The sequence below is a fragment of the Lipotes vexillifer genome, unplaced genomic scaffold, assembly GCF_000442215.2.
Source record: "Lipotes vexillifer unplaced genomic scaffold, Lipotes_vexillifer_v1.1 scaffold177, whole genome shotgun sequence".
NCBI lineage: Eukaryota > Metazoa > Chordata > Mammalia > Artiodactyla > Lipotidae > Lipotes > Lipotes vexillifer.
This window is the reverse complement of record NW_006796206.1, coordinates 1,218,027-1,235,486: the sequence shown is the minus strand read 5'-3', so window position 1 is coordinate 1,235,486 and position 17,460 is coordinate 1,218,027. Positions and strand designations below refer to the sequence as shown.

General features: G+C 47.8%; 1 protein-coding gene across 2 annotated transcripts in view; it reads left to right on the top strand.

Moving 5' to 3' along the window:
• The first annotated feature begins 1,503 nt into the window (after positions 1-1,503).
• TBC1D8 (TBC1 domain family member 8) overlaps positions 1,504-17,460 on the top strand; it is a 125,473-nt gene continuing 109,516 nt past the window's right edge. For both annotated transcript variants that reach the window (XM_007468336.1, XM_007468335.1), the window contains exon 1: positions 1,504-1,630. In XM_007468336.1, the coding sequence (XP_007468398.1) occupies positions 1,504-1,630 (127 nt within the window). The remainder of the gene's footprint in view (positions 1,631-17,460) is intronic.

The window sequence follows — 17,460 nt, the reverse complement described above, 5'->3', positions numbered from 1 at the left end:
TCAGGGCAGGGAACCCTGTTCCACTCATGTCCGCAGTTCCAGGGCCTGGCAGCGCATCTGACCGTCGGGGGTGGGTGCCGGCAACTATTTCTGGAAGGAATATTTTCTAGTCATCCCTGCCCACCCTGAGTGCTCTGCGGCACCCAAGTCCCCCTGAGAACAGCTGACTCCCTCCCTCAGTTGTGCTCAGGGGATATTTGTCCATGGCCTGCAGTTCTGGACCACAGCTGCCCCTGCCCCCTGGGTGGGCAGCCCCGTTTGTCCTGGGCACAGTGAAGTCTACCCTGGCTTCTCACCTGCTGGGTCAGATCTGGGTTTCTGATCCTTTACAAACAGATTCCTTGGCCTCCAGCAAAGCAGTTCTACTCAGTTCCCAGGAATCTTGTGGGAGCTTTACTTCGGTTTTGTCCTAATTAAGTCACATGTTGTCAGGGGTCCCTTTGTCAAAACCCGAGGGTCATGTTGGAGTTTCTTTCCCTCTCTTTCTAGGATGTTGGATTTAACTGCTTCCTTGAGGAGACGCCTCGGAGTCCCCCTCAGCTGTTCAAGGCCAGCGTTCATGTGTCTATTTCTACCACGCTTTGAGGAAATACTTTTAAAGCCCTACCTGCATATTCGCTATAGCTCTTCTTTACTATCACCTACTCCATACTTCCCAGCTTTTCAGTTCTCTGAGAACCAACGTGCCTGGTTTCGTTCCTGGGTAGGGGGCCTAATAGCGGCATCTTCTGTGCCCACGAGGGGCGTCCGGTGTTGTTTGGTGTGAGCCTTGCCGCGGGGCTCCTACAACATCGCCGCTTCTTCAGCAGCTCCGAGGGATCCCTCGTGAGATCGCAGAAAACGTACGCTCAGCGTTTAAAAAAATCGGAAAATAATTTTTAGCTTTTAACGCTGTTTTTTGGTTATTTGTAAAAACGTTTCTTGTTATTTTAAGTGCCGTGTTATTCCAAACACACGTGGATTTCCTGGGGTGCATTCTGTCTCCCCAAAGATAAATGCCCTAGGTCGGCAACCTGCAGCTGGGACAACAGGATGTCTTTTTCACCATCGCCTCCTCTTCCTCCTGCTGCTCTCCGGGCTGCCTCCCCGCAGGGGCGTTGGAGAGGAGAGGGGCCGCGCGCGCCCCCCGCGAGCGTAGGGGGAAAGGCGGGGAGCCCGGCAGCCGGGATTGGACTTCCTCCCTCCACTCCGGAACTGCGCTGGAGCCGCCGGGACTCGGAAACCCTGGCGGCGCCGCAGGAGCCGGCGGGGTGGGCGGGGCGCGGCCGGTGGGCGTGACGCGGCGACCCGTGGGCGGGGCCGGGGCGGGCCGGGGCGGGGCCTGCGCGCCGGCTGCGCGGGCCGCGAGGGGCGAGCTGTGCCCGCCGCGCTCCCCGGACTCACGAGCGCAGGGCGCCGGCTGGCTGCGCTCCCCGCCGCCGCCGCCTCCTCCTCCCGAGTGGGCTCGGCCCGGCGGCCGGGGCGATGTGAGCCGGGGCCCAAGGGCGCGGCCGGACCTCCGCGATGTGGCTCAAGCCCGAGGAGGTGTTGCTGAAGAACGCCTTGAAGCTCTGGGTGACTCAGAAGAGCAGCTGCTACTTCATCCTGCAGCGGCGCCGCGGGCACGGCGAGGGGGGCGGCCGGCTCACGGGTAAGGGGCGCGCCGGGGCGGGTGGGCGCAGCGGCCGGGCCCGGACCTCGCTCCCCGCCAGGCCCGCGGCCCCAGTCCGGGGCTGCGGCGCAGGTGGCGGTTTTGTGGGAGACGCCGGGCCGGCCCTGCCTCGGGCTTGTTTTCCTTTCTCCTGCCTCTCTCCTGCAAGCTCCCGTCGAGGTGGTGGCAGAAGGGACTTGCGGGCTCGTGCGTTTTCCCGGGCGGGGCAGGTGCCTTCGCCGCCTGGCCCGGTGACCGACCGGAGGCCAGGCTTGGCTCGGGAAGCGAAGGAGAGATGCCGGCTGGAGCGAGGGCCGCCCGGGGAGGAGCGGGGCCGTCGTGCGGGGCCAGGTGACAGCGGGTGCGCCCTGGCCATCTGGACGCGCCCGAGGCTCCAGGTGGTGTCGCGGCTGGGGACACACGGCCGCCGCACGGTGGGGCGCAGCTCGGGAGGCTCTGGCAATCCGGGACTGTCGGGCGGGTGAACGGGGCGGGCCGGGCGGGCCTGGGACGGTCTCCACGCCCGGAGGTGGAACGCAGGTAGTACGAATCGCGAGCTCGTGATCTTTATAGCAGAACTGAGCAGGTCAGTTCCCCGCCCCCACTCCTTCCCTTTCCTCCTAGGAATGAAAGGAGGAAAAAACTCAGGCTTGTAAAATTTATTTTTTAAAAAAGCATTTTTTTTTTCCTCTAAAAGTTGTGGTCCAAAGCTCTTAGAAAATCAGGCCTTTGGATAACTTGCATTAGCTGGGACACCTGTTTAAAAGGTCAACAGAGGAACAGTATGAGGCTTTTCCAGTTGTATCTAGGGAAGCTATATGGAATTTCAGATTTTGGAATCTGAAATAAGAGGGACTTTAGACCTTCCCATTTTGTCCCTCCTTATGCCGAGGAGGAGACAAGGCCGGGGAGAGGGCAGTCAAGGGGACGAGCTTGGATACCTGGGCCCATTGTTGGTGACTGCTGCCTGTTTATCCTGGGGGAGGCCCTCCTGGAGTAAAGGCTACGGGGAAATGCGATTCATACGTCCTGAAAGGGCAGAACCAAGTGCCAGGGCATTACCCTTCCCTTACTTTAGACCGGGGAGGCCGGAAAGCAGGCAGTTGGATTCGGTAGGGAGGGTAGACTTCACTGAGCCTCAAGGTGTCAGCCGGAGTTGGTGGGATTTCTGGATGGAAGGGGCAGTGGGGTGACCTATGGTCATGGTGGGCAGCAGGTGGGCCTGCTCTGCAAGCTCTTTGAAACTCTGAGTGGGGGAGTTAGTGTAGGAGGTTGGGTGGGCCTTCTGGGTCCCTGGGCAGCACAGTGGCACTTAGTGCCTGGGCTCTTGGGAAATGGAGGCTGGTGGCACCCTGTGGGGCTCATCAGAGGCGAAGAGGCCAGAGGAGGGGTTCATCTCCCCAGTCCTTTGAAGGCTGTGTATCTTAATCATTGGTGCATTAAACACAGCACCTGGCCTATGAATGGTCTCCTTTAGTAGAGGGTGAGGACAGGGCTTGAAGATTTGTGAAACAGGAAACATAGGGACGTCAGTCCAGCAAACGTTCATCGACTCAGTTCGGGGCACACTGGCTGGGATGCTCCTCCTGTGGCTACTTTGGGAAGGACTTCAGGTTAGTCACCATCCAGCAGGGGAGGTGGGTCCAGACCTGGAGGGCAAAGCCTCAGATCCCGTGCCTGATGGAGGTCCAGGACGCCTTCCCTTCTGGAGAGCCTGCTTTGAGGTCCAGTCTGTCTGAGATAACTCTAAATGATGCTCTCACTCCTGCTGCGTTCCAAAATCAAGCAGGGCTGTAGCGCCTGTGCCTTTGGGCTTTACTTTGGTTTGGGCTTGCTGTGAGTATGCACAATTTTCTTATTCTTTCTTTCTTTCTTTTTTTAATTTATTTTTTGGCTGTGTTGGGTCTTCGTTGCTGTACCTGGGCTTTCTCTAGTTGCGGCGAGCGGGGGCTTCTCCTTGCAGTGGCTTCTCTTGTTGCGGAGCATGGGCTCTAGGCACATGGGCTCAGTAGTTGTGGCTCGCGGGCTCTAGAGCGCAGTCTCAGTAGTTGTGGTGCACGGGCTTAGTTGCTCCTTGGCATGTGAGATCTTCCTGGACCAGGGCTTGAACCTGTGTCCCCTGCACTGGCAGGCGGATTCTTAACCACTGCGCCACCAGGGAAGCCCAATTTTCTTATTCTTGAAGGCTGTAATATTGGCCAAAAAAAGGGAGGAAAATTCCCCACAAAAAAACCCCTGGCACTTTGCTTTATTTCTTGGAGACTCAGAACCTCCTATTGATTGTGAAAGGGTGGCATCCCCTACGGCAGCCGAACACTCCACCTTTGGACATTTAGCGGGGGAGCCAATGGCTGTACCAGTTAGGCAACCCTGTTACCACATCCTCCGACGGCTGGTCTTACTGGGGCTCTAACGAATGTTGTAAAATCAAAACATGTGACACAGAGGCCAGCTCCACGTTGGTGGCGGTTGTCAGAAAATGTAGAATTCTAATTTGGCAGATATTTAGCAATTTATTTCAAAGATTGAAAGCTTAAACTGAGTCTATCTATGAAATCAGTGGGTGTGCATTCTGACTGGTTTTAGGCTTTTCTTTGGAGAGAAGCGAGTAGAGGATGATTAAGAGGGCTGGAGATAATGTAAAGGAGGAGTAAAAGGAAGTGTCTCTTCTTGTATTGCGATGCTGAGTTTGAGATTAGGTAGTAGGGGCTTAAAAGTGTGAGGTCTCCATTGGCGTTTAAAGTAATCTGACATGTTGAAAACTTGCCCACCCTCAGAAATAGAAGGTTTTGTTTCATTGGAGGATTGTAATTCGTCCTCCTGCTTACACACACACACACACACACACACACACACACTCCCTATACATATCTCCAGGTTTATTTTCTCCATAGCCCTTTCTAATATACAAAATATTTATTTTGTTCATTGTTTCCCTTACTAAATTGGTCTATGAGGACAGGTATTATACCTGTGATGGTGTCTAGCCCTGCGTATATGCTCAGTTAACATTTGTAGGATGAATAGATGGTTGAGTCCATGCATGAATGATGGAGCCCACTTTTTTTTTTCTCAGAAGTTGGGTGGGTGTGGAGGCCCAGCTTTCAGACGGAGCTGATCACATGGGTCAGGAAACATGCCCTCTCTCTCCTCGGCTTCCTGTGTACCTGCAGGCTGACCCACCCGAAAGCTGGAGAGAGTGGGTGGGAATTGAAACCTCCTGTCTATTTTTGTAGCTTCTCCTTTGAGGGCAAAGGAGCGGGGGCACCAGCCTCTCAGGTGGCTTCAATTATCAGCCCCAGGGACCCGCTTCGAGAAGGAGATCCTGGGCTGGGGAGGGGGCAGGTGGTGGTGGAAGGCAGTGTCCTTCCCTTCCAGTGTGAACATGGTGTGGCTGAGCACAGTGTTGTAAGATGCTTCCACAGCTCCCCTGACAGAGTGATTTTTGCTGCCCTGGAAGGGAGGAAGTGAAGTTATACAGTGTTCCCTTGGATACGGTCTCCAGCCTGTGGGAATATTTCTTATAAAAGTGCAGCTCTGGGAGAACAGAGTGGGAGCAGTTAGCCTTTGGGAGGTGGTGGGCAGAAGGACACCCAGCATCACTGCCCACCCCCCGGCCCCCCGCCCCCGGGGGTCTCTGATGCACTTAAAATGAGTAGCGTGAATGAAACTTTAAAGATCGATGGGCTTCCCTGGTGGTGCAGTGGTTAAGAATCCGCCTGCCAATGCAGGGGACACAGGTTCGGGCCCTGGTCCAGGAAGATCCCACATGCCGCAGAGCAACTAAGCCTGTGCGCCACAACTACTGAGCCTGCTCTCTAGAGCCCGCGAGCCGTGTGCACCACAACTACTGAAGTCCGTGCGCCTAGAACCCGTGCTCCGCAACAAGAGAAGCCACTGCAATGAGAAGCCCGCACTCCCCACAACTAGAGAAAGCCCGTGCACAGCAACGAAGACCCAATGCAGCTAAAAATAAATTAACAAAATAAAAAAAATAAAGACCAAATATCACCACCCAGATGTGCCCCTCTGAAGGATTTTATTTACTTTTCAGTGTTTTATTACGCACATTCCTGTATAATCTTGCAGTTCTTTCCCCAAAGAGGCTGGCAGTTTAAAAGTTATAATTTGAATCACATATTGATGTTTTCTACTTTTCAGAGTGTCTCCCTTTGGCCCCTGTTCCTGTCACCGCATTTGTGGCAGTTATGGGGTAACCGATTTCCTAACAGGGTCAAGGGAGGAAGTATGGAGTGGGAGTGGAAAATATGGGCTTTGGAGTCAAGATAAGTTTGTTGGGTACAGATCTGGGCTAGTTTATTTGGCTTCTTTGAGCCTTCGTTATAACTCTGCCTTAAGGCACGGACAGAAACTAACTTTAGAGCGTTAGAAGCTGTTTTCCACCATGGCTACCCCATCTTACTTTCCCATCAGCAATGCACAAGGCTTCCGATTATAATAAGGGTTAGAATGAAAATAAACAACATACATGAAGGGCTTAGTTGTGCTCGTCACCTGGTAGGTTTGAAGGAAAGCAAAGCAAAGTAACATTTAAAAAAACCGAAGAACAAGAGTGCTTCTTAGAACACAAGTGTCATAAAATAGTTTGCCTTGTAGTGAAGGATGTAAGCGACGTCTATCTCTTAGTGCAGGATTTACTAAGTGTAATTAGAAGATTAAATATTTAAATAGCAATTTGTGCCAGCAGGATTTGGATACAGGGGATCTTTGACCACATTAAATCCTAGTAAATAAAGGGAACTGAGTGTGAGTGGCCGGCTGTACCCAGGGTGAATCGTCTCCTGCCTTTGGAACAGTGTCCCCATGACTGGGGGAGTTTCATCTAGGGATTCCCGTGGGGCTCCCAAAGCTTGATCAGAATGACTCTGTGCCATGGCTGGAATGGTGAAGCCCAGCACCAGTGTGGCCTTTCATGGCTAGTCCGTCTGACGTCAGCTGGAGTCCTGCTCAGGTAGCTGAAGTTGGTGGTGGATTTCGTCCCCGCCACCAGCAAAACCCCTTTGGCTGAACAGGGCGGCCGTTGCATTGTGCAGACTCCCCACATATTGGCTCTAGAGTCTTCCATACTTTGGTCTTGTTTTCCAGAAGCACAACAAGGAAGGAATCACAAACAGCGGGAGTACTTTGATTCCAGGAGCATAAATCAGGGGGTTTATATAAGTAAAGTAACTGGTGTTATCTCTTAAGGGCTGATAAGCCATTAACGAAAGCTTTGGGGTTCCCAACAGATGCATTTAATGAGAACATAATAAGGGCCATGCATTTGTAATTAGATAATCAAACAAGGCCTGGGCTGTGTCACTCCAGGAAATAATATGAGGTACGAATGTGTGGGTAGTGAAGGCTATTTCAGCCTAATTGGGGCTCTTTAGGAAGAGCTGAAAATGATTGGGAGGCTTGGAACGTTTAAAGAATTCATTTGCTTGAGCCATATTCTGGCAGCATTGGATCAAGGAGGGATTTATTTAAAATGAAAGTAGTAAATGTGATCATATTTCCAGCACAGGTTTTTTTCCCCCTTATTTTGTAAAGCTTTAATCAATTGCATTAAAAAGCAGCCCTGAACATATTTTCACGGCTCCTGGGGTCTCGCGTGAGCTACCCCTGCACCACCTCTAAGGTTCTTTCTCCTCTGCCTTCTGCTCTCGAGCAAAGGCCCTCCAGTGTTGGTCACTTTCCTCTCCTGGGCCTTGACGGGCTGTCCCCTCTGCCTGGGGTGCTCACACCTCCCCTTTCTGTCTCAGCCTAAGCTTCACTGCTTGGACATGGACCCCGCTGCCCCCATCCTCTTGTCCCACCCTCTACTTTTCCTTTATAACACTGACCACTGTCTGTTGTGATGTGGCTCTTTGTGGCTTTATCTGTTTCGAGCAAACCAGACCTTGAGCTCCAGAAGGGAGGTCCCAGGTATGCGTCCCTCACCACTGTGCCGCCTGCACTGGAATCCTTGCTGTCACTGTGGCTGGAGCACTGTTAATATGTATTTAGTGAATACACGGATGCCCAGGTAGAATTGATAGCTGTGAGCCTTTGAGGTGGAGAAGTGTTTTGCATGATCCTGAAAATGGAAGTTATGAAGAAAACAGGAATAAATAATACAGAGGGTTGTTACTGCCATTTCACACACCCGCCTTGTGTGCTTGTAAGAATTAGTGGTTGTTTGTCAGCTGCGCCAGCCCAGCTGTTAGAACTCCCTGTTGGTAACCTTTATGGAAATGATCCTGTACAGACCCAGAATGATTTTCCCAGCACATCACCAGCCAACTAACACAGCTCTACGAATCTGAGTCATTAATATTCTTGAACATTTGGTGGGTGTGTTGTAACCATTAGATTTTATTATTTTTCTGCTTCCTTTTTTTTTTTTTTTTTTTTTTGCGGTACACGGGCGGGAAAGAGAAATCAACAACAAAATAAACAGCCCCCAGTAAGGTCTCCTTAGGAAAAGGTACTGTACTTTGTGATTGGTTTTATTCTGAATAAATAGTTACTAGTAGAGAATGGATATTCAAATATAATGGGATGATAGTTTGCCTGAAGTTTTAAATTATGAAATCTTTCATGTGCATAGGAGCATATAATGCAAATGTAAAGTGTAAGTAATATAATACCCACCGGCTGTTACTAAAAAATATTTAGAATGTTTCCAGTGCTTGAGAGATTTCTTGTGTGTTTTCCTGATTATATTCCCCTCCTTCCCTTGTGGGCATTAATATCCTGAATTTTGTGTTAATACTCCCTTGCTTTTATTTATAGTTTTGACACATTTATATGTATCCCTAATCAACACATTGTTTAGTTTTGTATGTTTTTTTCTTAAACTCTTTACAAGGGGGATCATACTTTATGTATTTTTTCCAAAGCTTATTTTTCTGCCCCCCTCCCCCATTATAGTTACAGTTTTACATGTATAATTATGTTTCTCTAACATTGAACCATGCTGATGCATGTAACCATGTTTATTTATTTTCATTGCTGGGTAGTGACCCATTGAATGAATATACCATTATTGGTTGATTTATTCATTCATTCTCCTGTCAGTTGATATTTGGGTTTCTAGTTGCTGTTGTTTTGCTATTACAAATAGTGCTGCTGTGAACATTGTCAGAGATGTTACTTTTGGCCAGTCTAGTAGGTATTAAAATAGTATTTGAGAACCACCGAGATGGTGTTTCCCTCATAGGGATAAGAATCTTTTTATGTGTTTATTAAGTATTTGTTTTGCCTTTTGAGAAAGGTTTGTGTCTTTTTCTTAGGAGCTGTGTGTGTGTGTCTTTGTATGTGTGTATGCACATGTGTCTATGTGTTCTGTATTCTTTTTCAATTATATGTATTGAAAAATCTCTCACTCCATGCCTGGGCTTTGTATTTTTGCTCTGGGTCTTTTTTTTTTTTTTAAACAGTGGTACGCGGGCCTCTCACTGTTGTGGCTTCTCCCGTTGCGGAGCACAGGCTCCGGACGTGCAGGCTCAGCGGCCATGGCTCACGGGCCTATAGCCGCTCCACGGCACGAACCCATGTCCCCTGCATCGGCAAGCGGACTCTCAACCACTGCGCCACCAGGGAAGCCCTGTTGTGGGTCTTTTAAAGGACCAAATTCTTAATTTTCATGCAGCCAGATGTACCATTCTTGTCCTCTAATAGAGCGGGGATACGCTTGCACTTGCACGTGTTGGAGGAACATCTGCTCACCAGGGGAGAGCTTGTGGGTGAATTGTTGACACATAGAAAGCTGAATGAGCCAAGAATTCCAGGACAGTTGTCAACTCCAGGGAACATAAAAAGCTGTGTAGGTTAGGAAAGGTTTCATCCTTTTACTACAAAGCTCAGCTTGCACTAACGTTTACATCGTTGCAGTAATGTAAATATCGACTCGGGGTCTAACCCAGGCTGTTGCCTAATTGAGGAGTGAGTGGCAGGTGGGGTTGCTGAGTTAACGGGGGGGATACATCCTCCACTTCTGGCAGCTGCCAGCCGATGCCCGTGTGGAAGATTGAAGAAGTCGTACCAGCATGTTCCCGGAGAAGTGGAGGTAAATGGGGAAAAAACCAGTAAAGAGCTGGGAGTGGTTGCCCTCCGGGAGCCGGGAAGTGGGAGCAGGGAGGGGCTGCTGGCTTTCTCCTGGGCCTTGTCCAGTTAGATGCTTCTTTCCATGCACATGTACACTGGATAAAATACAGAATGTAAACTTTGGGAGAGCTTGGCATTTTTTTTTTTCTGGGTAATGGGGATCCCGTGGGTAACGGGGTCAGGAGAGGCATTGTAGCAGTCGTATTAGTGCCTCAAGGCCGTGATTCCTGAACTGCCCTGCTTCACATATTTGTCCTCTCAGTAAACTATTTTTAGCCTTTGAAGTGTCTCAAATATGTGGGGTATGTCAGTTTCACAGAGGCTTAAAACCTATTTTCAGAAATGCATCTACTCTAGCCAGGTACTTTTATTTGAAATTAAAACATATCTCTTCTGGATGATTGTTTTCCTCCAGAGAAGAAATCAGGTTAGAGTTATACACTTATAATACATTTATAATTTTTGTCCCTTGCCTATAGGTAGGGTACTATAACTGGATCCCATTCCTTCTGGGGTCTCAGTTCCTTAACCTGCAAAACAGTGATAATATAACAACAAAAGGAGTTTTTGCTTTGTGGAAGTGTTTATCTTTCAAACTGTTATATTTTATAGACATGTTGGCAAAATCCACTTAATTATCTGTATGTAAAGAAGAAGAAAAAGCCCAAAGAGTATTGCATCCAACAGTGCCCAGCCCTTTGTTCTCATGAAGCGTACGGTCTGGAGGGGGCAAGGTGCTTGTGGTTGGTGGGGGGCAGTATTAAACCATGAAATACAGAATTATCAATGGTGGTAAGTATAGGGGGTGTGAGAGGGAATAACACGGAAGCTAATTTAGCTTGAGGTGTCAGGGAGCATTTCTCTGAGGACCTGTGATCTCAGCTGAGACCTGCAGGGTGTATAGGATGGTGCTAGCCTGCTGCAGAGTGAGAGAAAGAGCCTTCCGCGTGGAAGAAACAGCATGTGCAAAAGCCCTGTGGCCTCTGAGAGCCTGCTTTGGATAAGTTAGCTTTGATGGGCTGTGAGCTGTCCAGTAAGGCCTGGACAGAGGAGGAAACCACAGAGGGGGGTGAGGAGTGGCTGGGGAGGGGAGGAAATCAGCAGGGTGGAGTTTTCTAGAAGGCAAGAGAAGAGTGTATTTAAGAAGGAGGGAGGGAAGAGAGATCAACTGTGCAACGTCATGTGGAACAGGCTTGTAAGACGTTGGCAGCCTCAGCGAGAGCAGTTTGGGTGCCGGGTGGCGTGGCGTAGGGGTGGGCTGGAGGCTGCTGGTGGGTGGTGAGGAAGTAGGGACTGCGTGTGGGTACAGCTTGGTCGAGGTGGAGTTTGGTTGGTTTTTGTTGTTGTCACTGTTACAAATTTATTATTTGTCAACAGAGTGTCTGCTGAATGATGGATCTGTAGGTATCGTGGGCTTGCGGAAGGGCAGCTGGGCCTTGAGATGGGCAATGGGTAGAATTTGAAGAGGTCAAGAAAGTAGGTAAGGCATCCAGGGGAGGGAGACCTCAGGAGCATTTGCTAAGGAATTTTGTTTTGGAAATGAGGTTATGTACTCAGGACTCAACAACAACAACAAAATGCCTCAAAGGATCTGTAACTGACCACCAAGAGAATTTAACTAATTTAGATGGAACCCAGGGATGTTGGCTTAGCCCTGGACAGTGATTGCTTCACCTGGCAAAAGAAACCCTTTGAGGAGACCGTGGCAACTTAAAAAATTGGGTAATGTTACTTGTTTGGCATTTGGTGCCACACCCCTTGTACCCTCTTGTCTGGGGTAAGTGCTGGTGGGAATCTGATCTGGCTTCACTAAGTGCTTTGGCCAGACTTTATTTCTCAGATTCATAAAGCTAAATAGTCTTTTGTTGTAAATCATGTTATCAGGATTCAAAAAATAGAATTTATTGCTAGATGGAAAATGCAGATTATTTCAGTGAACTACAAAGGCTCCCCAGGAAGTTTGGCTGCCCTGAATGATTGAGTCCATCTAACAGGGTTCTAAATTGTGGCCCAATGATGGGATGTAGGAATGTTTTCATGAGGAAATTTGGTAACATTTTTAAAATGGGATGGGCCTAGTGATGCAAGGTGTGGAAGGAACCTCCGGAGTTTCTCGCTTGAGAAGCAGTATTTACATGACAGAAACACTTCGTTTAAAAAAAAAAAGGCAGAAAAGGTTAGCGCAGCTTAGAGATTAGATTTTTCATCTACTACAGGAGCAGAGAGCCAAGGTGGGTTCTGAGTTTCTGTTATGTTGCTGTTTTGTGTTATAATTAAAAATAAATGTAAAATGTAAGCAAGGCGTTAAGATTACTTTCAGAATATATAGCTCATGATCTTGCATCTGTCAAGGATTCAGTCACAGCAAGGATTTGGCTGGAGAGACTAGATTTGGGTAAACCCAGTGTAACAAAACCGTGTGTGTGTGTCTGTGTGTGTACGTGCGTACATACGTGTGCCTGTGTTTTTCATCCCCATATAATGGAGCTGTCTCTCAATGTGGGGATTAGGTTCCGAAATCAACATGAAGGACAAAAATTGCTTGCGGTTAAACTTACCCTGAAACCAGCAGGGTCACCTGTCTTGGTAATCTGCTCCTGGTACAAGGAGTTTCTGCTGGGTGGACGCCTCAGTGGAGCTGGGAGATTCCAGCCCCCCAGGGGGCTCACACCAGGGCATGTGTTTCTGGAGCTGTGGGCTGTCCAGGTGAATTTATTGTCCCCTCTGCGTTTTCGTCCATGCAGGCGGTTGAATTTGATAAATTAGAGGGAGATGCGTGTCTGCTGTACCACCACTTGCTTGTTGAAGTCAAGTTCCTGAGCCAGCTCCATGGCCAGGTGCGGCTGATAAGAGATGGCGCTACAGCTTAGTGTATTAACCTGGGAATTGCTGTTAGGTGAGGTTGATGGTGGCGTGTCGGAGGGCTACAGTTCTGAAGTCTGATGCTCAGGTGGCTTGCTGTGGAAAGGTCTGCATTCAGCGGATGTTGTTTTGTCTTTCAGTCTCTTGCTTGTCTTCATTTATCCAAATAAAACATTGAGATTTGAGGAGAAGAGAAGTTGGAAAGCCTCTTGTGGAACTGTAAGGTTCTCTTTGATGGGATGTGTGTCCCACTGTAAGAGCTGCTTTCCCTTTTTGGTTTTTAACTTTCTGTATGACCTGGAAGGCTGGATTTGAGCACTGTATATTAATAGCCAAAAGTTGAGTTAGAGTCATATAATGGTAAGTGTGTTTACTTTTTGTGAATTAAAATCTACAGAAACCCACACTGTAGGCAAAGCCAGAGATTTGATTGTATTGATGGTGCCTGAAATCCTACTAAGACTCGAGACCAGAGACTCCATAGGTGAGCATCCCTTTATAGCTGAAAGATCATTAGAAAGTCTGTGTGTTGCGGGGGGAGGGAGGGAAGACAGGAAGAAAGGAGGGGGAGAGAGAAGGAGGGGGAGAGAGAAGGAGGGGGAGAGAGAAGGAGGGGGAGGGAGAACCTCAGAGAGAGACTTGAATGGCTAATGTGCTCACACAAAGAGAGATCCTAATCGCAGAAGCTTTGGGAAGACGTGCTCTAATATGCTACATGTATAATATTGTGATATGCAGTCCTGAGAAGTTTTACTTAGAATCAGACTTGTATAAATTAGTTTCCCCATTACTTAAGCCTCAGAGAGATCTCCATTTTAAGAACAGAGTAAATTACTAAAAATGTATAGAAAAATCTATAAATTTGAATCAGATTGTAGTATTTCAGATGTCAGAATATTTTTATTACAAGCTAAAAACAACTTTTTGGATCAAAACTGTCAAAAACAAAAAAAGGGAGGTGGGGACTTCTGTCTTTAAAACATCAGCCCTAAAAGACAAAGGAGGGCTGTGGATTAAAGGAAACTGAGCAGACATGATAACTAAATGTGATACGCAGCCCTAGAGAGGGTCCTGGGCTGGAGGGGAAAATGCTATAAATGGGTGTTTGTTATTGGATAACATAACACAACTGGAATACAAAGAGTAGATAAAAGCATAGCATGTGTTAAATGGAGTGACATTGGTAACTAGGCTGTTGTGTTAAGAGAGTATCCGTATTCAGTATTGTATCATATCACATCACGTCATACCATAGCACATCACATTATGTCATATATCATAGCGCACCATATCACATCATATTGGTCATAGCATATCTCATGAGAAAAAGAGAGGGTGTTAGAGCAGATGGGGTGAGCTGTTAACAGTTGGTGAATCTGTTTCTAGGCAAAGGGTATATGGGTGTTCTTGGTCCTGTTTTAATTCCTGAAGCTTTTCCTTAAGCTTGCAGTTATTTCCAAATCAAAAGTTAAATAAACAAATACGTTTAAGTGTCAGCCCGGAAGTACTTGTCCGCTTTGATTGAGGTATTTTGAGCCTCTGCAATAGCAAAATATAAAGTAGAACTTTAAAAAAACCTTTACTTAGGAAATTTCTGCAGGAAAAATAACTTTGTTGTGGTGCGGACTAACCACCCTTTGCTTTTCTCATTGAAACAACCATTTTTGTGCACCGGCTTCTAAAGAGTTGAGGTTTCTTGGGGTCCCGGTTGCCAGGTACAGCAGGACAGGTGGTCGGGATTCCGCACCACCCGAAGCTGGAAGTGACTTTGACACAGGACTTTTTAATATCGTGTGTGCGTGTTTCAGTGTTAGGTCAGGCCTTAGTTGTGGTCAGTAAACAGTTGAATTTTAAGAGCATGAAGCTCTTGGAAAACAAGTTCATTGAATAGGTATTTACTGTGCTTCTGGGCGCCTAGCTCTCTTCCAGGCGGTGAACATGACAAAGTCCTGCCCTCATGGAATGTACTCTACTCTTGTAATTCATCTAGAGCAGCTCTACTCTAGTGATTACTCAGTCTAGCAATTAACCTAGAATGACTCTGCTCTCGTGACTACTCTAGCAATCAATCTAGAACAACTCTGCTCTCCTAATTACTTTCTTATTCTAGTAATTAACCTAGAACTGAAATTCTCAAGTGTGCACGCAAATCCCTTTGAATATGTCAGCCTGGGCATCATTTTAAACTTACTTCATTAAGACATTTTGTGATGTTTCTACCACACCGTAAGAGGTTGGCTTTTGTGGTCTTTGCCCTTAAAAACGGAAATATTTAGTCCAGGCAGTTAGGGCCTTTGAACCAAATCTTTGAGGTTCTTGCCTGCTTTGGGCACATTATTTATAAGCTCCCTGTTGGGGCCAAAAGGCTTGAAGCAGCTCCTGCCGCCTTGAAGTCTTTCTGCCTCCTGCTCGTCACTAGGGACCAGCAGGTGGAGGACCTCCCGTGAGCACAGCTGGCCCGGGGTTCCGCCCTGGGCCTCGGGTGCAAATGTGTCTGGGGGCCCAGCCCTCCTGCGCTCTGTGAAGTGTTGACACAGTTGGCTTCCCTGGTGCTTCCGGGTGCCCCGGTCCCTCTCCCTTTTGTGAATCAGCTCCGCAACCTTCCGTAGGTGACTGAGATGAAATGGACTCATTTTCCTATTTAAAAATAACCTCCGGGCTTCCCTGGTGGCGCAGTGGTTAAGAATCCACCTGCCAATGCTGGGAACACGGGTTCGAGCCCTGGTCCGGGAAGATCCCACATGCCGCGGAGTGGCTAGGCCCGTGAGCCACAACTGCTGAAGCCTGTGCGCCTAGAGCCCGTGCTCTGCAACAAGAGAAGCCACTGCAATGAGAAGCCTGCACACCACAACGAAGAGTAGCCCCCGCTCGCTGCCACTAGAGAAGCCCGTGCGCAGCAACGAAGACCCAATGCAGCCAAAAATAAACAGAAAAAAAAAAAAGAATGCTAAAAATATAATAGTAATAAAATAAGAATAACCTCCGCAGCTGTGGGTTCAAGTCTTTCCATCACGAGGACGACCTCATCTTTCTGCTGGGACACCTGCTGGTCGGACCCGGAGGGTCACAGGGGGGCGATGGTGGGATGGGATTTCGGAGACCACCGGCCCGTATTCCTTTACTACAGATCAGGAGCCATCTGATCCGAGGCAGAGATGCTCTGGCTCTGTTGTCACTTGACTGAGTTTAGCCCTTTCTAGAAAGATTAGGGGGCCCCTGAGACTCAGTTCCCACCTTCCCCCAGCTCAGCTCCTCCAGACCTGCTCCCCTCCTCTTGGGCTGGGCTGGTGTCTCTCAAGACCCTTGCTTTGCTTTGTCCCTTTAAAAATGGTTTAAGTAACAGAATTTTTTAAAAAAATTGTGGTAGAATATGCATAACATAAAGCTTTCCATTTCAGTGATTCTTAAGTGTACAGTTAAGTGGCATTAAGGACATTCACATTGTTGTGCAACCATCACCACTGTGTGGCTCTGGAATTTTCTTCTTCCCAGACTGAAACTCTGTCCCCATTAACACTGACTTTCATTCCCCCTCCCCCAGCCCCTGGCACCAGCCTTCTGCTTTCTGTCTCTACAAATCTGACTTTTCTAGTTCCCTCATATAAGTGAAATCATGCGGTATTTGTCTTTTCGTGACTGGCTTATTTCACTGAGCATAATGTCCTCAAGGTTCATCCACATTGCAGCCTGTGTCAGTTTCCTTCCCTTTGAAGGCTGAATAATATTCCATTGGGTGTACAGACCACGTCTCGCTTACCTGTTCATCCATCGAAGGACACTAAGCTGCTTCTGCCTTTTGCCTGTTGTGAATAATTCTGCTGGGAACATAGGTGTGCAAATATTTGTTCAAGTCCCTGCTTTTAGTTCTTCTGGGTGTATACCCAGAAGTGGAATTGCTGGGTCATATGGCAATTCCATATTTAATTTTTGGAGGAGACACGATTTTTGCATCTGATTCTCTGTCTCTCTGGGCCTCTGTGGACTTGACTGTATGGCTGGGACCGAACTCAGTTCCCTGGGGTCCCCAGCTTCCTGAGCACCCTCAGCCTGGTTTTAGAGACCCTCGCTTCTCTTCCCGTTAAGGTTGAGGGGAGAGCTGAAGAGAACTGAAGCTAGTTTAGAGGAACATGGCAGTCCATTGAGGAGGAAGAGGAAGAAGAATTAGAATTTGACTTCGGGACATCTTCACGTTTATTGTTCGATGGTTTGTTTTGGATTTCATGTACTTTTGTGTTTTATAACTAAGCCATAGAGTGGAATAGTTAATTTGGTTTTGGTGGATTGTTCTAATATGTCCTCAATTACATCTATATCTCATTTCCTTCATCATTGTTGGCAAAAAGAATAGGACTATGAGGAGGTAGGAAAGGAAAGAAGTCTTGTTCTTATTCCTGTATGACCTTGGGCCTTAGTTTACTCTTCTGTAAAATGGGCTAATACTACCTACCTAACACAAATTGTTGTAATTATAATAGTAATTGGGCAAAAATGCATCTGAAGTACTAGGACAGTGCTTGACAGCCACTGGGCTTAGTCAGTATTAGTCTGTCCTCCCCTGCTTGTTATCATGGAATAACTGGAAGCTGTATGTGGGGGGGGTGTGTGGTGGTCGTCAACTTTTTTTTTTTTTGTAGTTGATTTACAGCATTATGTGAGTTTCAGGTGTACCGCAAAGTGATTCAGTTTTTATATAGTTTTTTATTTGTGTGTGTGTGTGTGTGTGTATATATATATATATATATATATATATATATATATATATATATATATATATATAATATATTTTGCAGTACACGGGCCTCTCACTGTTGTGGCCTCTCCCACTGCGGATGCGCAAGCTCAGTGACCATGGCCCACGGGCCCAGCCGCTCCGCGGC